Genomic DNA, 24164 nt, shown 5'->3' on the forward strand with positions numbered 1-24164 from the left:
AGATATGCAGCTGCCCAGGAAAAAGACAAAGAGGAAGACCAAAGAGGAGGTATATGGATGCAGTTAGAGAGGACATGGAAGTAGTTGGGGTGAGGACAGAGGACGCAGTGGACAGAGTGAGATGGAGGAGGATGACTCGCTGTGGCAACCCCTGAAAAGGGAAAAGCCGAAAGAAGTGCAATAACATAATATATTATGTATATTTCTAATGTATATATTATTGTTAGATATTTTTTAGAGTAAATAATTACACACTATGTGTGCAATATTTTAATATTTCTTTCCATTTTTTTCCTGTCTTCATACTGCTGTAACACGTTAATTTTCCTAAGGGGATCAATAAAGTCTTATCTTATCTTAATATATTTTGCCATTCACAAAATAAAATCTCTTGCTGAAAAAATGTCTTCAGTCTTAGGAAAATGTAGCTTTAGAGTCTTAGGAAAGGTGGCTATACGTTTAATGTTAAAAAAAAAAAAGCAACACTATACCTTAAACTAGCCTTATTTGTGATGGTATGTGTGTGTGTGTGTGTTTATGCTTGTTGTGTTGGCCTGTGAAGAAAAACTAAGTATCTCATTTATTTGTTTTATTATACATTTAATTTTAAATATAATTTTATATTTAGTTAGCATTAATCAAATGATGTTGTAAATCGCTTTTGTGTCTGAGTAGTGGTGGAGTGATGCGAGAGGTGTAAGTGAATGTGGTTGATGTTTCTTTTAACAGTCAAAACAGGTATACCGGGATACTCTTTGTTCAACCCACAAACGTCATAAGCCCGAGAATCAAATAGGTTAATTTTAACTTCCTTAAAGTGGTCGCAATACCGGCTGCCATAAGCATTGACATATCTCTTCTTTCTTGGATCAAAAATCAAATTTGTTTCACGAACACTAGAACTAACAGAAAAATATCTAAAAAGATTGACCAGTCTGTGTGACATAGGTGTCATAAACCTTTGGAGGCATGTTTGTGTTCACCATTTGTGGGGTGGGGTGTACATCTGTAAGTCTTTTGTAGTAAAGATAAACCCCGGCCTGTCTGCCGGCCTGACTGTTGTTATAAACCCTTAAACATTAACATATATAGATACATTGTTCCTAATTGACCTTTTGATGTTAGAGACCTAGGGGAGCCCTAGCCAGATAAACCCTTGAGGTGTGGGGTGTGTGTGTGTGTGTGTGTGTGTGTGTTTATGCTTGTTGTGTTGGCCTGTGAAGAAAAACTAAGTATCTCATTTATTTAAAATATAATTTTATATTTAGTTAGTATTAATCAAATGATGTTTGCTTTAAGACACCAACTTAAATCGCTTTTGTGTCTGAGTAGTGTGGAGTGTGTGTGTGTGGGTGTGTGTGTGTGTGTGTGTGTGTGTGGGATGGGGGGGTGTGCTGGGGTGTGGGGTGGGAGAGGTGGGATGGGATGGGAGAGGTGGGATGGGATGGGAGAGGTGGGTGGGTGGGTTGGGGTCTGTGGTGTTGGCCTGTGAAGAAAAACTAAGTATCTCATTTATTGTATTATTATACATTTAATTTTAAATATAATTTTATATTTAGTTAGCATTAATCAAATGATGTTTGCTTTAAGACACCAACTTAAATCGCTTTTGTGTCTGAGTAGTGTGGAGTGTGTGTGTGTGTGTGTGTGTGTGTGTGTGTGGGATGGGGGGTGTGGTGGGGTGAGTGGGATGGGAGAGGTGGGTGGGATGGGAGAGGTGGGTGGGTGGGTGTTCCATACCTATGGCAGTCAACATGACCTGTCAATCAAACTACCCAGTCACTCACATTGGGGGTCATAAATCAAGGTCATAAATCATATTTTGACAGATAGTGTATGATACTTACTACTCACACCATCATACTCTCTCACACACACTATCATACTCTCTCACACACACCATCATACTCTCTCGCACACCATCAAGGTGTTCAAAGGAGGACAGGAAGGAGGAGGAAGGAGGACCGGAAGTCAGATTACCTGATTGGCTTACAGCTGTAAGAACAGAGCCTGCGCATAAATTGGTCTACAAAAAACATTTAAATCTGGCAGCAGACCTTTTAACTATGACTTTACACTTTTGTTGAGCTAGCCATGATATTTCTACTTTCTACCTTTTTTTACAAGGTCACTTTGGTTTGTGGAAATAAATGGTAATGAGGAGGACATTTTTGTCTGTCACAATGAGATGCATTTAGAACATTGAAAGGAAAACTGACAGCATGGGACATACCAGCATGATTCTGGAAATATTATTTTGTGAGCTTAATGGATAAACACTGACAACTTTTTACTTTCTTTTAATTAGCCAGCAGTTAGAAGGAGGTGACAGTCAATGAAGTTTGGGTGCACTGGAGGCACTTTATGCATGTTTTTGTTCCCTAAAAAATTCATATGAAAACTCAAGATCAGTAGAAATTAGACATAGGGATATATTTACTCCAAGAGTACCTCCAACCATGGCTGGATTACTGACCGGGCCAGTGGGGCCAGCGCCCAGGGGCCCTTGAGGTCAGGGGGCCCTGGCCCAAAACATTTTGCGATGCCTATCAACATTTAAGATACAATATATTTTTATTTCCGAGGGCCCTCGATTTTAAGGATCCTCTGACTATTAGGGACTTTGACCCCAGGGCCTCTTGGGGGCCCTAGCCATGCTTTTGGGCCCTAGCCATGCTTTTGGGGGCCCTAGCCATGCTTTTGGGCCCCTTATGAAAATGGATGAGGCGTTGTGGCACTGCTCTGACTTCGACTTCTGGCTATTAGGGGTCCTAGGAAAGAGGGGGGCATATTTTTAGAGGGCCCTGGTTATGAGAGCCCCTACCAGGGGGCCCTAGAGAAGAGCAGGGCATACCATTAGAGGGCCCTTAATCACGAGGGCCCCTGCTATGGGGCCCTTGACTTCCATAGAAGTCGATTACCATGGCTCCTTGACTTTCTAGGGACCTACAAATTGCCAGGCAAGCTACCATATTTCATAACAGACGTTTTGTTGCAAATATGCGATTCAGGCCCTTACTTAATGTTTCTGAATTTGTATTGTTTCAAAATTATTATGTTCAATTTCTCTTTAGCAATTTTGCAATTATTTAAATTTAAGACAAGCAATTTCAAGCAGTTTGAATGCATACACACACTTAACTGAGCTATTTGATGTTCTTTTCATGCCTGACAATATGTCCAATAGTGAGCTCACTTTAAAGGCTAACTCACTCGCTGCAGCATATCCTTCAGATCTGAACATGAGCCTGGCAGATGAATTGATACAATACAAATCATTCATAACAGAAAAAGAAAAATGTCCTAGTAAAATGCTCAAAACCATGATAAATTTGAATTTACAGTCAACCTTTCCAAATGTCTACATAGCACTTAGACTTTTTTTGACTGTGCCTATCACAAATTGTGAAGGGGAACGTTCATTCTCCAAACTGGCTCGTATTAAGAATGAACTCAGGATTAGGATGCGCCAAAACTGCCTGAACTCACTGTCACTTCTGGCCATTGAATCAGATTTGGTCAGACAGCTTAATTTTGATGAATTAGTGGATGACTTTGCAAGAAAGAAGAGTAGAAAGAAACTTATATAAAATAGATTCTTGTGTTAGGGTTAGTTATTGACAGGTTGTTTAATGTATTAATTTATTTATGTTTTTGAAGGGGGGGGGGGGGGGGCGGCGTGGGGGTGGTATCCTGGGCAACTCTTTGCCCAGGGGCCCAGACTATCCTTAATCCGTCCTTGCCTCCAACAATCAGAACTGGTCATCCTGGTTGCCATCAGTACAATATACTACATAAACAAATTACCTTCGGTTTGTCTCTTGAAATTCGTTGCTAAAGAATAGCTGTATGCTTTGGAATCATCAGGAGGAAATTATACAGGCACAGACAGCAACTTCAAATTGGTTAACTGACGTATACAGCAATGTCTTTGGCTGACATTGTTAATAAGATTCTTCAAACCACCCCAAATGCAGATGAAAGGTACGTGCTAGGAGGACTACAGTCTTGCAACATCAGAAAACAGCGCTGGCATGCGCTGCAAGTGCTTGACCCAAATGGACATGCCTTCCGTCACGGGTGTGCAACTGGCCAAAGAATTTACAATGTTCAAATTCCCAATTAGTTATGGTTATTAGAGTTATTTGTGATAGTAATTAAACTTCATAAAGTATTTCTGATAAATGAAACAATGCAGTAATGTAAAAAAATGAGGACACCCCATATAATATTTAGATATTTATTATCAAGTTATGGACAAGTCAGGAAATCACTATTAGACTGGTTAACAAAGATCTTGTCCCAAGCAAACAAATGTTTCTTATTTATTGTTGCATGCAGAAACCAAATATTTCAGAACAGTCTCAACAGCAAATAATCTGTCACTCAGGTGGATTAAGGTATCCTTAGCCCTTGTAGTCATACAATGACTGGTGTGGTACTTCTGTGGTCACTAGATGCTGTTGTCGTGTCAACCTCCACACCACTGTCCTCTAAATTTGTGGTGACAAACTAAAAACAAACAAAACAAACACACACACAATGCATTTAGAAAATGTTGGGGGTTAGCCTATTGCCAAACCATGAAATCTAAATGCTACAAATTACTTATTATTATTAATATGCAATATAAACATACTGCTTACATTATTTTTAAATAACTTACCGTAAATGTGTAATGGTCTACTGTACACTGCCTTTGATGTAAATGTATTGTGAATCATGAAGCCATTTAGTTTCTGGCCCTCGTGCAACTTTGGTGAAACCAGTTTGTTTCCACATGCCATCAAAAGTTCAATACTGAAAACACAAAAATTGAATTTAGTTTCAAAACCAGTCTATAGCAATTCACCCAATACAATCAAATATTTAGAGAACAGTTACTCAAAAGAGCTTGGTCTCAATCTATAATGAATTACATAACTTTTCTGTAATAAAAGAAATATCACAAACTTTAATAGTACAAGTGACTAAGTTAGAATGACCACTGAGACAGATTTTGAAATGTTAGACTGTAAGTCTGTAGCTTTCCATGTGCAGCAGCTTGTTTATGATTGTGTATATAAAATGAATCTATATTTTATTTTACTTATCAAGATACATAGGGAAGAGTCCAAAAGTTCCATGTAATTCGACTTAAAAAACCACTCTAATGTAGTGACACATTAATGTGGAGCAACTATAGCCATTAAAACGATAAAGTAAATTTATTTATTGTTCTTTAAGAAAGCTTCCAAGACAGAGTTTCTTATAAATGTGCTTTATGAGAACTCACTTACTTAGTTTGGCATTACTAAAACGTTTAAAACGTGTAATTTGCAGACGGTCCCTTACAAAGAGGAATATTCATTAAATATCCCAATCTAAACCCGAATCTATCAGAAGCTAAATGAAGAGTTGAATTATATGTAGTGAACTCACCTGTCCCCTGACTCTGAAGCCTCTGCTCTCTGTGGTTGAGGCTGATATGGAGCTCGCATCACTGATGATTCGGATATAAAGCTTCACCGCATTTGTTCCTCCGCGGCCGCGTTTAGACTCCTGTCGGGCTGTCGGGTTTAAATCCACATTTCTGACATGGATGTGGCAGCGGTGGAAAAGTTTAAAATGTTGTTAACAGGCCGATGCTCCTTTGAGCCTCTCTCGGTCCACTATCCTCTCCTATCAGTAATAATGAGGAAGGCGGGACATGTCTGTGAAATCCCACAATCAGGTACTGAGAATTTAATATTACTTCCGTTTCAATCAAACTCTCTCACACATACAACTATTCTTATTCACATGCACCATCATTCTGTCTTGTATTCACTATCATTCTGTTCCATAAACATGATTATTTGCATTCACATACACTATTTATTACGCTTACCAATGCTATTATTCTGTTTTACATATAATAATATTCTCTTACACATATAGTAGATTTTGTTTTACATACAGTGTTAACGTCCCTTACACAGACTACCAAACTTACATACATATACTACTATTCTCTGTTACACAGTTTATCATGAAAGCACATAATGCATGTTTAACTAGCTATAGTTTTCTGTGCAAGAGAGAATAGTGCTGTGTGTGTGAGAGTATGATAGTAAATAAAAGAAAGTGTGATTATAGTTGTAAGAGGGTATAGTAGTATATGTGAAAGAGTATAGTAATCCATGTATGAGAGTATGATAGTGTGTAAGAGTGAGTATGACAGTGTGTGTGAGAGAGTATGACAGTGTGTGTGAGAGAGTATGATGGTGTGTGTAAGAGAGTATGATGGTGTGTGTGAGAGAGTATGATGGTGTGTGTGAAAGAGTATGACGGTGTGTGTGAGAGAGTATGATGGTATGTGTGAGAGAGTATGATAGTGTGTGAGAGAGTATGATAGTGTGTGTGAGAGAGTATGATGCAGTATGATGAGAGTATGATGCCAGACAATTTTCATAGGGGTGGCCAGACTGAGACCATTGCTCACACAGGGGTGGCACAGAAACTGATACCTTTTTTTCACTCACTCATTTACCTATACAGGCAGTAAGTGCCATGTAGAATTACATCACGAAGAATAATAAGCTTTTTTTCTCTCTTCATTTTCCCTGACAAGTGAAAAACCAAAATATAGCCTATAACCTTAACATTATGAGGAAGAATTTCAAAGCTATTCCTTTGCAATACATTATTATTTGGCTGCCAACTTGTGTGTAATGATGAGACTCATTTGAACCCCAGAACATGCTAGTGTGAATGCATGGAAAACAAATTTTAATTTTCTTTCAACAATATGATACAGACTGACCAACACTATTAAGCCAAATCAGCATTGAAAATAGACTTTACTTTTAACAGCCTTCTACAATGCTGGAGCTTCTTAAAACGGAATATATTCTTTTAAATAGAAGTGTTATTTAACTGCTATTAAATTGTTTTCCAACAAAATCCGCCCAATTAGGCGTATAACCGCCCAATCTGGCAACACTGGAACGCGCAGAGCCCGGTTGCGCCTTTATTCGTAGCTCGCCACAAATACTACTAAATAGTACTAGTAGCACTATGTAGTACTGCTTCTGTAATTGTGTTGGTGGTTGACATTTATGTCGTGTATTACTGCACGGTTTTGGGGGAGAACTACTTCTTTGAGTTGCGCTGTTGAATTGCGTCCCTGTGAGAACACCTGCGTGCAGAAATGCTTCCGCAAAAAAAGTTGCCGGCAAAGCGGTGATGGGGGGGCCGGAGGGGTGGCCGAAGATTCATTAATGGTGGCCATGGCCACCACTGGCCACCCCCTGGCTCCGCCCCTGGTATGATGGTGTGTGTGAGAGAGTATGATGGTGTGTGTGAGAGAGTATGATGGTGTGTGTGAGAGAGTATGATGGTGTGTGTGAGAGAGTATGATAGTGTGTGAGAGAGTATGATGGTGTGTGTGAGAGAATTCATCTCAGAATTATGGCCTACATGGCCTCTCATATAAAGCGTCTCTTTACTTTTATCTTAATATACAAAACCCAGCTCTGATGCACAAAAACGTGCCAGAAAGAAAAGTTACAACCTATATGTAGATCTAAAAAGTTGGAAATTCAGACCTTCTCTGTTATTTTTATTTTTCATTTTAAAAAATCACTTTCCTACCTATTTGTTATACATCCTTTTGTTTATACTTTGACAACATAAGCACATAACATGGTAAAATTATGCAAATGGATAATTTTAAAATTTCATTAAAATAAGTTTATTCATTAATAAAAGATTTAATTCTCTTAAAGAAAAAAGTGGAGTGCTTTAATAACAGTTTGATTTGCTTATTTTATTAGACCTTTCAAATTGTTCTATAACAGTTTCACTTGTTTTAATGGAATTTTAAAATCAGCCACTGATTGTGCAAGTTCTCCTACTTAGAAAGATGAGAGAGGTCTGTAATTTTCATCATAGGTACACTTCAACTATGAGAGACAAAATGAGGAAAAAAAATCCAGGAAATCACATTGTAGGATTTTTAAAGAATTTATTTGTAAATTATGGTGGAAAATAAGTATTTGGTCACCCACAAACAAGCAAGATTTCTGGCTCTCACAGACCTGTAACTTCTTCTTTAAGAGGCTCTTCTGTCCTCCACTCGTTACCTGTATTAATGGCACCTGTTTGACCTCGTTATCTGTATAAAAGACACCTGTCCACAGCCTCAAACAGTCAGACTCCAAACTCAACCATGGCCAAGACCAAAGAGCTGTCGAAGGACACCAGGAAGAAAATTGTAGATCTGCAACAGGCTGGGAAGAGTGAATCTACAATAGGCAAGCAGGTTGGTGTGAATGAATCAACTGTGGGAGCAATTGTAAGAAAATGGAAGACATACAAGACCATTGATAATCTCCCTCGATCTGGGGCCCCACGCAAGATCTCATCCCGTGGGGTCAAAATGATCATGAGAACGGTAAGCAAAAATCCCAGAACTACACGGAGGGACCTGATGAATGACCTGCAGAGAGCTGGGACCAAAGTAACAAAGGCTACCATCAGTAACACACTACGCCGAGAGGGACTCAAATCCTGCAGTGCCAGACGTGCCCCCTGCTTAAGCCAGTACATGTCCAGGCCCGTCTGAAGTTTGCCAGAGAGCATATGGATGATCCAGAAGAGGATTGGGAGAATATCATGTGGTCAGATGAAATCAAAATGGAACTTTTTGGTAAAAACTCAACTCGTCGTGTTTGGAGGAAGAAGAATGCTGAGTTGCATCCCAAGAACACCATACCTACTGTGAAGCATGGGGGTGGAAACATCATGCTTTAGGGCTGTTTTTCTGCAAAGGGGACAGGACGACTGATCCATGTTAAGGGAAGAATGAACAGGGCCATGTATCGTGAGATTTTAAGCCAAAACCTCCTTCCATCAGTGAGAGCATTGAAGATGGAACATGGCTGGGTCTTCCAGCATGACAATGATCCCAAACACACCGCTCGGGCAACGAAGGAGTGGCTCCGTAAAAAGCATTTTAAGGTCCTGGAGTGGCCTAGCCAGTCTCCAGACCTCAACCCCATAGAAAATTTGTGGAGGAGTTTAAAGTCCGTGTTGCCCAGTGACAGCCCCAAAACATCACTGCTCTAGAGGAGATCTGCATGGAGGAATGGGCCAAAATACCAGCTACAGTGTGTGCAAACCTGGTGAAGACTTACAGGAAACGTTTGACCTCTGTCATTGCCAACAAAGGTTATGTTACAAACATGCTGGATTACTGACCGGGCCAGTGGGGCCAGCGCCCAGGGGCCCTTGAGGTCAGGGGGCCCCGGGGGGGCCCTGGCCCAAAACATTTTGCGATGCCTATCAACATTTATGATACAATATATTTTTATTTCCGAGGGCCCTCCATTTTAAGGATCCTCTGACTATTAGGGACTTTGACCCCAGGGCCTCTTGGGGGCCCTAGCCATGCTTTTGGGGCCCCTAGCCATGCTTTTGGGCCCTAGCCATGCTTTTGGGCCCCTTATGAAAATGGATGAGGCGTTGTGGCACTGCTCTGACTTCGACTTCTGGCTATTAGGGGTCCTAGGAAAGAGGGGGGCATATTTTTAGAGGGCCCTGGTTATGAGAGCCCCTACCAGGGGCCCTAGAGAAGAGCAGGGCATACCATTAGAGGGCCCTTGATCACGAGGGCCCCTGCTATGGGGCCCTTGACTTCCATAGAAGTCATTTACCATGGCTCCTTGACTTTCTAGGGACCTACAAATTGCCAGGCAAGCTACCATATTTCATAACGGACGTTTTGTTGCAAATATGCGATTCAGGCCCTTACTTAATGTTTCTGAATTTGTATTGTTTCAAAATTATTATGTTCAATTTCTCTTAAGCGCAGAGACACAAATTAATTTAGCAATTTTGCAATTATTTAAATTTAAGACAAGCAATTTCAAGCAGTTTGGATGCATACACACACTTAACTGAGCTATTTGATGTTCTTTTCATGCCTGACAATATGTCCAACAGTGAGCTCACTTTAAAGGCTAACTCACTCGCTGCAGCATGTCCTTCAGATCTGAACATGAGCCTGGCAGATGAATTGATACAATACAAATCATTCATAACAGAAAAAGAAAAATGTCCTAGTAAAATGCTCAAAACCATGATAAATTTGAATTTACAGTCAACCTTTGCCCAGGGGCCCAGACTATCCTTAATCCGTCCTTGGTTACAAAGTATTGAGTTGAACTTTTGTTATTGACCAAATACTTATTTTCCACCATAATTTACAAATAAATTCTTTAAAAATCCTACAATGTGATTTCCTTGTTTTTTTTTTCTCATTTTGTCTCTCATAGTTGAAGTGTACCTATGATGACAATTACAGACCTCTCTCATCTTTCTAAGTAGGAGAACTTGCACAATCAGTGGCTGACTAAATACTTTTTGGCCCCACTGTATGTATATATATATATATATATATATATATATATATATAAATATATATATATTATTAAATTATTATATCTAATATATAGTATGTTAAGATGTAAAGAGACGCTTTATCCTCTTCAATGCTTCACAACTGTATTACCGTAAAACGGGGTGTAGGCGCACAGTAAAACTTGTAGCGCAGATAGCGTGACCACGGTCGGACTTTAAAACTAAGAGTACAGTTTACAAATCCGTGCGTACGGTTTACTAAACCGAGGGTACGGATTACTAAACCGTACATACGGATTACTAAACCGAGGGTACGGTTTACTAAACCGAGGGTACGGATTACTAAACCGAGGGTACATTTTGAATACATTTCAAAATACATTTAATACATTGAATACATTTTGAATACCCTTGGAGGCACTGTATTAAAGCTTTACTAAGCTATTATTTCTGATATCTATCACAAACATACATACAGAATGTTTCTGCTTTGTTTATTGTTATTTTTGTTTTATAACCCAAAATCAGAAAATTTGGAACAGTATGGTTAGTTTGGTTTATTAGGGTTTTAACGTCATGTTTTACACTTTGGTTACATTCATGACAGGAACGGTAGTTACTCATTACACAGGATTCATCAGTCCACAAGTTTATATCAAACACAGTCTTGGACAATTTAGTGTCTCCAATTCACCTTACTTGCACATCTTTGCACTGTGGGAGGAAACTGAAGAGAACCTAGAGGAAACCCACACGGACACGGGGAGAACATGCAAACTCCACACAGAAAGGACCCGGCCTGCCCCACCTGGGGATCGAACCCAGGACCTTCTTGCTGTGAGGCAACAGTGCTACCCACCTAGCCACTGCGCCGCCCAGAACAGTATGGAAAATGCAAGAAAAGGAAAAAAACAGTTTTTCTTACATTAACTTTTTTATTTAATTGCAGATAGATGAACCCAAGATATTTTCTTAATATACATACATTTCTACATTTTAGGCCTGCAACACATTCCAAAACTTGGGATGGTAAAGCATTTACCATTTTGTAATTTTGTTCTTCCTTCTCACAACACTTTTTTTTGTATCAAGGTTCTTCACACATTCTCACTGGAGATCCTCTACTCACCTTTTCTCCTTAAAGACTCAGCCTTTTGTGGATCCTGCTTTTGTACTTTAAAATTACATTTGTATTTCTTTATAAAAATGCAACATCTTAATAATAATGCGATTCTAACAGTTGATTGTAATTATGATTTGGAACAAAAGCAAAAGTATTCGTGAAAGGTCTTTGGCCTGTCTGCAGTCCTAACCTTCCCCTGTTTTGAAACAAAAAAAAATGTGACAGTGACTCCATACTGCAGACCTTCAGATTTGTTTGCAGGAACACCTGAAACTTAATTGGAATAATCAAACAAGGTACAAAAAGTGTGTGCAAAGTGCAAATTGTGTTGGCATAAACCTGTGTATTTAAAACTTTATTACTAACATTCTATGTTACACAAGTTTTAAAATTGTATGTTCTGGATATGTTGCTGATGAAAAAATTGAGACAGAATCAGAATGGGTACAAATTTTCTTTTCAGCGTTTCAACATTTGTGAATATTTATTGTATGACTAGAGAGGGATTAATTACTATCAGCGAACAATGAAAAACTTATTCGTCTCTCAGTAAATGTAAGAGATTTAACACCCACAAAATGATATACCACAACAGAGGTGTACAAATACAGAAATAAGAATAATACATATTTTTCTTCAATGTCAGTAAATGTATATGTAATAGTGAAATGTAAAATGCATAATAGAGTCATGGCCAAAAATACTGGCACCCCTGCACTTTTTTCAAAAGTTGTATTTCTCCTTGAAAATTGTTGCAGTTAGCCTTGGGCTACTAACCAAAGTCTTTACACAGCGTCAAAGACCTTACCCACTTTTCAGTCCAGTCTTTCACCCTCCCGGCAGACTTTTAATGGCCAATTTTGTCTGCTGCAGGTATTGCCAATTATGCCCACTAGAGGGCACCCAGCAGACTGGTAGCAGAGCTTAGGTTCGAACTCTGAAGGTCAGAATCCCAGCGCTGGTGTGCTAGCGGATTATCCCACTGCACCACCTGGGTGCCTTGAAGACATATTAAGTTATCTGGAGATGGACTTTGTAGCCTTAAGATTGTCCATACTTTTGCACATTTCTGTTCTCACATTCTTAGAAAATTATTTGCTCTTTTTTCATTTCTCCATGCTCACAGTGGTAAATACAGTTATTACGATTGAGTCATCTTTTCTTTATTTAAACTGGTTGCAATTGTGAGTTCTTCTTTTTATGTTCTGCACATACTACGCAGAAGTCCTAGGCCACCACTGGATTTGTTGCTTTGGAAATAGTATAATGACAATTATTTTTCTTTATTAGAATACAACCAGAAGATACAGGAAATGTGTATGCAGTATTAAAAATAAGAAGAAAATCTGAAAAAACAGGATCTATAGGTTCCTTAAGCACCTGGCTTGGCAGTATGTCGGGACCTGCTTGACTGCTTGCCTTTTTCTCAGGGTCCGGTGTACATTAGCTGGGTCAATACTGATTATAATGCTTGTGGTGTGGAGTGGCTTTCAATGCTGGTATGTTGTTTAATGCCTCAGACCTCAATAAATTATTTAGGTTATTGTGGAAGTCAGTGTTGTCATCACAGAAACAAAGAACAGCCCTATAGTCTGAAATGGACTGTATTCCTTGCCACATCCTCTTGGTGCCTCTTGGTGTCTTTGTCCTGAAGGTTTTCTGTTCATTGGCTCTCTTTGCCATTTTGCCACCCTGATACCCTTGTTTAACTTAGCTCTTGTAGACTTAAGGGCACTTGTGTCACCAAATTTAAAAGCAGTGTTTTTGCTTTAGGACTTCAGTGGTCATCCACAGTTTTTGATTTGCCCCCACCATGATTTTCTTCGTGACACTTATTTATTTATTTGTAAATGTAGCCCACTACAGCCTCAGCATACCCCATCAACATACTGGTCCTTGGTGACAACCTCCCTAATAACAGACCAGTCAGAACAGTTAAATCCTGCAATGCAGACATGGCTCAATCAGGCCAGACCCTCACTCGTCTGGAGGGCAGGGGTCTGTATGATGGTATCAACATTAAAGTGATATAATCAGATGAGCCAAAGTATGGGCAGGGGTGGCCTTGAATGCCCCTTTAATGTTTGTATAAACATGGTCTAAAATGTTGGCTCCCTTTGTGTCAAAATCCACATGTTTGTAAAAGCATTTACCAAGTTAAAATCCCCAGTAAAAATTAATACACCCCTCATGATATAAGAATTATAAATCACTCATGGAGTGATATAGTATGTTTAAGGCTGCATTTGTGTCGGCATTGGGGGGTTGGTGTATACTGCAATGATAGTAATAACAGAGAATTTTCATTGGAAGAGAGTAGGGGCAACATTTAACTGTCAAAATTTCAAGGCTATTTTCATTAACTACCTGTTAATCAAACTACCTGTTATTTATGTACACGCACAATCCACGACATTTTTTTACCACGATCACGACGCTTCCCCTATCTGCACGGAAAGTTTTTAGCCCCTTCATGCTTTTGGCATCGTCCATTACAATCTCATTTAGTCAGGCCTCAGCAAAAGCTAGAGCACAGCAGTCTCTAATGTTCCGTTTTGTTGTTAAATCCAACCTGAAATAAACCATTTTATTTTCCCATGTGTAGACATTGGCCAGCAGAAATGGTGGCTATCTCTTAGCCTATTGCTAGCTTTACCGCAGGTGCCACGCTTCCGCTTCTGCATACAGCGCCTCCGTCTTTGCCTCAGGTTGTTGTGCAGACCACTCCAGGTAAACAAAGCAGCCTGGGTTTTTTTTAATGAATCCAGGGTCTTGATCAATACTTACAAATTACTTTACGTATTTAGTATCAGAACATGTACTGTCATGCTTGCACAGGTTACAATTACACTCTCATTTGATTCAGAATATCAATGCCGTTCCAACTATTAATCATCTGTGCCATTGATGACACCACGGCTTGTATACAGCTTTTGGATAGGCGCACCCGTTTACCTGCCACGTCCATTTTTATACCCATTTTTTTTGCTTTATTTACTTCCACCATATTGACGCTATTTCAACTCTAAATCGTTTGTACAAACTACATCACCAAAAGTATTCGGACGCCACCAACTGCATGACCAAAAGTATTCGGACACCTACCACTGCTGATCTACAATCACACTTGCATTTTCTTTAGGAAATGCACCTCTAGTTCTTCTTCTTTTTCTTATTCCATATTTTTTGACTGTCTTTCTTCGTCCGCAATTTTATTGTGGATACCCGCACTCGTTCAACAGCCACACTTGTTTTTATATCAATTTTTTTGCCCCATTTACTTCCATAATTTTTTTACATTTTTGAGATATTGACGCCGTTTCAACTCTTAATCGTTCGCTCGCTGCTTTTATACAGCTTTTGGATACTCGCACCCATTCACCTGCCACACCTATGTTATAACCCTTTTTGGCCCTATTCACTTCTACCCATTTTTTTTTTTTTTTTCAGATATTGACGCTGTTTCAACTCTAAATGGTTCGTCCTGTTGATGACACTGTGGCTTGTATACAGCTTTTGGATATGCGCACCCGTTCATTCGCCACGCCTATTTTTATATCCATTTTTTTTTGCATTATTCACAGATATCAACACTGTTCCAACTATAAATTGTTCCTTCTGTTCTGTTGATGACATCACAGCTTGTATACAGCTTTTGGATATGCGCACCTGTTCACTTGCCACACTTGTTTTTATGCCTATTTTTTGTCTGATTAGCAAATTTAGCAACACTCAACACATTCGCAAATAAGCTGCTACCAGAGCAACTGCCTAGCAACATCTTAGCAACCACTTGGTATCATCTTAGTAACTAGCAACCAACTTATCAACAACCTGTTACCACAGCTACCATCTAGCTATACTTTAGCAACCACCAAAGAAAACCTTAACATCCAACAAGTACACCTTGGCAACACAATAGCATTTGCCGGACGTTTGTGTACTTGCACACACACAATCACGTCTCTGAAAGTTCACACCCCCCACCAAATACATACTTGCACACACAATATACTTGCCCTCATACTAGCCTTTCATCTACCCCAACCCCAGCAACTAAATAACAACTCAGCCTCAAATGCCCATTAACCCTAATCACACCAACACCCCCCTCAGTTTTGATTATTCAACCACCAATTACAGCCAACCCTAATTATCTTAACAGTTAAATAACCTTTCCACCTTAATGACCCCACCTCCAATTACCCATCAACACTAGTTATTTCAACAGCTAAATAACCTCCTTGCATCAGCTAACCCACCACCAATTATCCCTCAACCCTAATTACCCCAAAAGCTTAAAAACCACTCAGCCTCATCTACCCAACTGCTAATTACCCCTCAACCCTAATAACCTTTACAGCTAAATTACCCCTTTAGCCTTAATTACATCACAGCCAATAACATCTCAATCCTAAGTAGCCCAACAGCTAAATAACCCCTCAGCCTCAACTACACCAAAGCCAATTATACATGAACCAAAATTACCCCACAGCCCCTCAACAACTCTATCAGCTAAATTGTTCACAACTACCCCAACTACCCCATTAGTAACCTTTAACCATAAAAACCCCAACAGCTAAATAGCCCGCTAGTCTTAACTACCCCAAAGCCAATTACCACTCAATCCTATATACCACAACAGCTGAATAACCCCTATGCCCCAACTGCCCCAAAGCAAATTATCCATCCACCAATAAACCTCAACAACTGTCCCATGAACTCCAACAACTCAATACCACTCAACAATTACCTCATTAGCTTAGTAGCTTTAAACCAAAACTACCCCTACATCAAAATTTTCCTTCACTCCAACTAAACCACGTCCAATTACCCCTCAATCACAACTACCCAAAATCTAAATACCCACTTAACCTCAACTACTCCACAGCCAAATAACCTTTAACCACAACTACCCCAACAGATAAATACCCCTTCAGCCTCAGCTACCTCACAGGAAGTTTCCCCTCAGGCCAAATTGCCCTCAACAACTACCCCAACAGCTATATAACCCATCAACAACAACTAACCCAACAGCAAAATACCCCATAACAACAATTACCTCATTAGCCTAATAATTAAATCACATATCTTAACAAAAGTATTCACCCACATAGATACTTGCTACCCCAATAGCCATATAACCCATCAACAACAACTAACCAAACAGCAAAATACCCCTTAACAACAATTACCTCATTAGCCTAATAATTAAATCACATATCTTAAGTATTCACCCACATAGATACTTGCCTTAGCAGGCACCTTGAACACCATAGCAAACATTTACATTTACATTTTCAGCATTTAGCAGACGCTTTTATCCAAAGCGACTTACACAATGAGCAGAACACAATGAGCAATTGAGGGTTAAGGGCCTTGCTCAAGGACCCAACAGTGGCAACTTGGTGGTGGTGGGGCTTGAACCGGCAACCTTTTGTTTACTAGTCCAGTACCTTAACCACTGAGCTATCACTGGCCCCCACCAAACACATGAGAAACACCCACCAGCACCCTCGCAAGCACCTACCTAGTAGCAACCCAGCGTTGTAACCTGACTACACCTTTGCATCCAACTGCACCCCTACACCTTAGCAATCAACATCCTAGCAACCATCTTTACCAGTTTAGCAGCCATCCAATAAATCTGGGCAACTGCCTAGCAACACATTAAGAATGACCTAGCAACAGTTTAGCAACCCTAAGCAACTAACCTCTTAGCATAGCAACTGACTAGCACCAATGGAGTAACCATCTAGTAACAGCATAGCAACCTCATTACACCTTGGCAACTGCATAACAAAACCTTAGTAACTACCTAGCAACACCTTAGCAGCCACTTAATTACAACTTAGCAATCAACCCCCTATATCAGGGGTGGGCAATTTTGCATGGAGCCACATGAGAAACTGGGACTGTTTTAACCAATAGGCTGAACTTAATTCCACTCAATATCTCTTTAAAAGGGCAGTAAAATATATGTTTTAATGAGCAGTTACTGTTTAGAACAGACATTACAATAAACCAGTGAAAATGAGAAGCAGGCAGAGTAAAAACACATTTCATTATTTAATCAACTTTCACAAAAACAATTCTGAACAAAATGTGCAGGTTTTATATTAACTTTACACAAATTACTATTTTGTTTGGAGTCTAATTACCTTATTTGCTGTTTTCAGTCCTTGTTGGATATTCTTTTTGGATATCACAAAGTTGTTCTGGACTGCTCCAGTCCTGAATGTGTAAAACTTGATACAAAAGTCCTTGTTGCTTTTACAGTTGTGCTAGCAAAGCTTCAGATGTGGCCAATGTGACTGCATCGTTCAAGTTCTTGTATTTCTCTGTGTGTTATACCACAATAGCAATTGAAAATGTAATTCTAACAGTGGTCTGTTCTCCACAAACTGAACACTCTGCTTTACATCTGAGTAAATAAATACTTGTCTTGTCGAGTTTATGCCTTGTTAAAAACTCATACATTTTGTATCAATCGCACTCACAGTTCTGTTAACCAACACATTACAGTGAAGCTGGATACACTCGCACACACGCACAAACATAACATTACACGCACAAACATTTAAAATAAAAAAAACCTATGCTATTGCATTGCATGTATAATGTACACTTACTTATGTCTGATTTCTAATTACCACTGACCCCATGCGGGCCGGCTGGGGACAGCCAAAGGGCCAGATGTGGACTGAGGGCTGTACAATGCTCAGGTGTTCCTTATATCCTGCTACCCACTTAGCAACACCGTAGCAACCAGTCAACATACCATAGCAACCACCTAGCAGTACTTTAGCAGCCACTTGGTATCATATTAGTAAATGCCAGCTCTACCATAGCAACTATAGCTTAGCAACCACCTAAAAAAATTGTTTATGTGGTCTATTTTTGTGATTTTTTTAAATTAAATTTTCTGCCGAGTTTAGTTGCATTCATTTTCCCTGATTGTATCTCATCTCTACTGATGCAGGCCTCTACTGCTGACAGAGGAGAGCCATGACAGAGGTCACACGCCCCCTTCAACTCTTATGCAGTGCTTTTTTTTTTCTTACCTGCACAAGGCAAGTTTATATGAGGATCTGTTTTGCGAACAGAAAAACACACCATTCTTCGTTATCCCTCAACTTGCAGACAAGCCAATCAATGTCCATATAGGAACCCAGCCTGTCAGTAACAGAGCTGAGATTCAAACTTGCAAGTTCGAGATGTCAGCTGTGGTGTGTTTTACCACTGCATCACCCTAGTGGCCCAAAAAACAACACACTATTTTCATAATTTAATTTTACATTTAAACAAGTCAAGTAAAAATTATTAATATAGTGATTTTTTTACAATATACATTGTCTCAAAGCAACTACAGCAACAGACTATGACCAACAGACCAAAACCCCTGTTGAGAAAGCCAGGGGTAACTGTGGAAAAAAAAAAAAAATTCCTTCAAATTGCAGGAGGAAACCTTAAAAGGAACTTAAAAGACTTAGCAGGGACCCATTCTCTATGGGTGGCCTGAAGGATGATTTATATTAATTGGACTTAAATAAAATTTACATACACAAAAACTAATAGTCAAACTGAATTAACATTTGAATTGTTTTAGGAGCGTTTGTGGAGTGAGATGTGTTTGAAGAGATGTAGCCCATAGTGCTTTTTTGGTTTCATGGTGATGTTCAGGTGGGAGCTTCGCACCCTAGTGGACATTTGGAGAGTTGCTGGTTGGGTGTTTGCCTTATGCGCAAAAATTGAGTGGCAGGATGGATGCCATACACCAGATTTGCCAGCAGCAGCAGAGGGGCACCAACAATCATCAGAAGAGGGCCTACGACGTGAGGTGTCAGGAAGAGCCCAGATATGGCCATTTAACCCCGTATAGGGCCTAACCTCAAGCTCCAAAGCACCTAGGAGGGCTCTTAAATCGTGCTTGAGCGTCTTTCTGATGTCATCTACCGTGTCTGCATGTGACGGTGCACAGCAGTCGTCCTCCATGATAGACTGGTACGCTTGGCTGAGGCAGAGACTGAGCCCTCACCAACTTCTGTGGGCTGCGATATGCTGCCACAGCCTGCCTGGCCTTGGTGGGCGCAGCTTCTGCCCTAATACCTTGCCAACTTCCCCATGCAGAGTATTGTTGTGATAGTGATGCTGGTGTTGTGATTGCTGGGATGCTTTGCGTGTTGGGGCCACCAGGACGGTTGGCCTATGGGAAGGGGGCTGTGTGGCGAGCGGCCGGCTTGCTGAGTTAGAAAGGTAAGCAGGCAGCCATCTTGAGGCTGTGGGTGTGCTGTATTCCATGATGCAGCATGTCCACGGCTAAAACAGTGATAAGGGTTAAACGGGATTAATGGTTGAATTGTTTTAGGAGCGTTTGTGTAGAGTGAGATGTGTTTGAAGAGTTGTAGTGCATAGCGCTCTTAGTGTTCGAGTGGAATTGAGTCCCCTTTTCATTAAGTGTGTTGTACATAATGACCTATGTGCTCATTGTCGCTTGTTTAATTAGTGGGAGGAATCTACCGTACAGCAGATCTGGCCTCTATTGTGTGAATTACAATTTGTAATTCACACAATAGCTATTTTTTTCCTAAATAACAAAGCTGAAAAAAAAAAAGCTAAAAAGGCCTCTCCTAAGAGCAAGAGCATTATGTTTCCTTCAAGTCAAGTCAAGTCAACTTTATTTATATAGCGCTTTTTACAATATACATTGTCTCAAAGCAACTTTACAAAATCCAGGACCAACAGATACAAAAACCCCTGTTGAGCAAGCCGAGGGCGACTGTGGCAAGGAAAAACTCCCTGAAAATTACAGGAAGAGACCTTGAGAGGAACCAGACTCAGCAGGGCCCATCCTTCTTGGGTGGCCTGGAGGATACTTTAAATAAATACACGATTTACACAAATCATACAAACACAGAATTAAATGATCTAAAAGTCATAACTGGTAATAAATAGATAAATAAACAATTAAATTATAATAGAGTTGTTATCCGCTCTAGTCTTCAATAAAGTCTGTAGTGATTTCTTGTCGTTGCAATTACTCCAGATCCGTCACATCTGACAGGAGCAGCATCGTTGTCCCGGCAGTCTCGACTTTAATCCTTAACCTCAGCGGGTAAACAGGTTTCCATCAGAATGCCCTCGGGGTAAAACAACAGAGAATGTAGTTAATAATGTACAATGCTAGTTGACAAACAGTTTTACAGAGAGTAAGACAAGTATGTCTTGCCGTCGCCACAATATTTTATAATAAGATCTAGATTTTTCATATAATCATTGTAATTGTAATAATTGAAAGATCAAAGGGACAAGTAATGATCAAAAATTTTTTTACTAGCAAATGCCGATATCTGTGGAGTTGACGATATTCTCCAAAACCATACTACCCCCGGGTGGTTTCTGTTGAACATTTCATGCTAATAGAATTAAGTATGCATTTATATTCCAAGCCACCTATAGAACAATTGCTCTACTCTTTGTACTTAAATGTTCCTACAAAATGTTTACACCAATGCACAGACCAGTGGCGGCTCCTACCAAATCTCTCAGGGGGGGGCAATTGTTGTGATGATGGCCAAGGTGACCCGTTTAATGGGTAAATTAAAGCCTAAATAATTAACATCTTAAGTCATCTGTCAGTTTGCCCTCACAAATAACGTTAAACATGAAGAGAGACCAGCTGTACCATTAATCATAAAATTAAGTAAAGCCTTCATTTAATTCAGTCTTCATCAGATAGCATTTTATTTTAAGTGCAGCAGATCTATAATAAAGATTGGCATCGGGGCTGATTTGCAATGAATAAAAAAGTACAATTAAACAATTGGGGAGATACAATAAGTGCAATCACAATTTACAATTTAAAAATTACATTACTTACATGTAATTTACTTGTAACTTATATGATTTCCCCCCCTTTGTAGATACTTGCTTGATGTTTAAATTTGGTCTGGGTGGCCCTAATTCTAAAGTTGCTAATTTATCCTGATTACCAGTGGCGGCTCCTGCCAAATCTCTCGGGGGGGCAATTGTTGCGATGATGGCCAAGGTGACCCGTTCAATGGGTAAATTAAAGTTTAAATAATTAACATCTTAAGTCATCTGTCAGTTTGCCCTCACAAATAACTAACCAGCTTTACCATTAATCATAAAATTAAGTAAAGCCTTCACACTAACAATTTAATTCAGTCTTCATCAGATAGCATTTTATTTTAGGTGCAGCAGATCCAGAATAAACATTGGCATCTGGGCTGATGTGCAATGAATAAAGAAGTACAATTCAACAATTGGGAAGATACAATAAGTGCAATCACAATTTACAGTTTAAAAATTACATTACTTACTTGTAATTTACTTGTAACTTATATGATTTCCCCCCCTTTGTAGATACTTGCTTGATGTTTACATTTGGTCTGGGTGGCCCTAATTCTTAAGTTGCTAATTTATCCTGATTACACGATGGAGTTGCTCCAAACTGAAGTAATGGTAGTCATTTTGATGAGATCGTAAGTGCGTGCCCTCCCGGAACTCATTCAGAATGTATTGCAGTTTAAAAAAGAGCCTTAACATGAGCAATCTCATAAGGGGCGGTACTGTACGGAACACAACTCAACGCTGATTGGACTACGATATTCCGAGGCAAGACAGACTCCAAAACAGTCACAGCTGTGATACAAACATTTCTTCCCTTTCGTCCTTTGGTGGTGCGTCGCCCGATCGAAGGAACGAGCCGCCCCTGGCACAGACATTAGTCATTAAATGTGCATTTTCACTATTTACTGATCAGCTCTATTAACACAATACAAAGTATTTTTTAAGCTTTTTAGAACATTGCTTCATTGTGTGATATGTTTTCTGTGATGACTTTTGAAGTTTTAGAACCATGGTTACATGTAAACCATTACTTTTTTTATTATCATGTGTTGCTTGAGTGTTCATGGGTATCATTTTTATGGGTGTACATAAAATGATACATGTAATAATAATGTACATAAAAACATGTCCTCATTGCTTGCCGTTTATTTAAATCTCTTTAGTCTTAGTAATAATAGTAGTAGGCATGGAAGCGTATTGTTAAAGAATTAGAAAGAGATCAAAAATAGAGCAAAAGAATATAGACATACAGACCACACATGCACGCACGCACGCACACACACACACACACACACACATATACATGTGAAGCATTATACATTTATACAATCAAACCTCCTACTAAGAAGTGCCTGTATGATTCTGAGATCTGCTATCTGAGCTCATTTGTTGTGATTGCAGGTGTCCAAAGCAGCAGCAGATCTTATGGCTTACTGCGAAGCACATATACGAGAGGACCCACTGATCATTCCAATGCCTGCCTCTGAGAATCCGTTTCGGGAGAAGAAGTTTTACTGTATCATACTTTGAGAAAAGGATGCTACTAAGCCTCCAACCATGCAACTCTTGGCTGCTAGCATTAAGCCTAGTTTAAGTAACAACCACATGTGTTGTTGGGTCAGCTCCCTTCTGGTGGCTTGAAAAAGGACAGGGTTTATTGGAAGGTTTTTTTCTGAATTTAGAAATGGGGTGGGTGGTGGTGCTAAAGTTATTCAGATGGCGATCAGAACTTATGTCTTGTCAAAATACTTACCACTTGTGTATAGCAGGTCAAGTAAATAAAATAACTGTTTGGTGAGAGGGTGACTATTGGGTGGCTTACAAAATTTTTTGTTTGTAAAATGACAATTTCTTTGTCTTACTATGCTATTGCCAAGGATAGAAAGGAGACTCAAACAAGTAATTTTAGTGAACTGCAAAAGTTAACATTTGAGCTATCTGTGATCAAAATTCCATGGTAAATTCACTCAGTTTTAAAACTTTTCTGCACAACATATGTACTGTACCACATAGTGACTTGCAATCATATTATACTTACTAAACTGAATACTAAACAAGTCCTGTAATGTCCTGTTTTAGAAATAAAGGGAAAGTTTAAGTCTAAACATAATAACAATTAATAGATTTTCAGGTGATGTAATGTTTATTCCATTAATCTCTAAATAAAAAAACACAGTATTATGTAAAATCTTAGAGTCTGTAATATATCTCAAATGCACTGTGTACATCTTTTCAGTTTCCAAAGTAGTACAGTCATAAAGAATTTTTTTTTTTTTAAATTAATTAATTAATATGTTGTGATTTTTTTACTGACCCAACTGCTGAGATATGAGTAATAAAGATTTAAACTAATAAGCCAAACTGGGCACCAGCATGTTTTGTCTGATTGTGTGTGATAAAAAAGCTAACTACGTAGAACTAGAGTGCCAAGGACTGTGTACTGTGATGGTTTGACTGTGTTGACTGTATTAAACCATGTTTTAATTCTCTAAAAAAGCACAACATTAAGTGTATTTAGTTTAGCATTTACTGATTTGTACCTAAGTGACATTCTCTTTAATGAATAGCACTTCTGATAGCTGGTGTTTCTTTTGTGTATTATACTTCAAGGGGTACTACTGTGAGCATAAACTACAAATATCTGCAAGGATTTCTAAGAAGCTGGACATTAAATGGAAGCATGCAAAGTACACTATATACTAGGCTAATTTAGAATTAACTTGATTTAAATTGGGTTTAATAAGTTACTTTCTGAAGTGGCTAGTTTGGCACTGTATTTATACGT

General features: G+C 39.2%; 1 protein-coding gene across 1 annotated transcript in view; it reads left to right on the top strand.

Moving 5' to 3' along the window:
- The window catches only part of LOC134314383 (guanine nucleotide-binding protein G(I)/G(S)/G(O) subunit gamma-4), a 44908-nt gene extending 21999 nt beyond the window's left edge, over positions 1-22909 (top strand). The window contains exon 3 of the mRNA XM_062994965.1: positions 22781-22909. Within this exon, the coding sequence (XP_062851035.1) occupies positions 22781-22909 (129 nt within the window). The remainder of the gene's footprint in view (positions 1-22780) is intronic.
- The last annotated feature ends 1255 nt before the right edge of the window (positions 22910-24164 follow it).

This window comes from Trichomycterus rosablanca, chromosome 5 (genome assembly GCF_030014385.1).
Source record: "Trichomycterus rosablanca isolate fTriRos1 chromosome 5, fTriRos1.hap1, whole genome shotgun sequence".
NCBI classification, from domain to species: domain Eukaryota; kingdom Metazoa; phylum Chordata; class Actinopteri; order Siluriformes; family Trichomycteridae; genus Trichomycterus; species Trichomycterus rosablanca.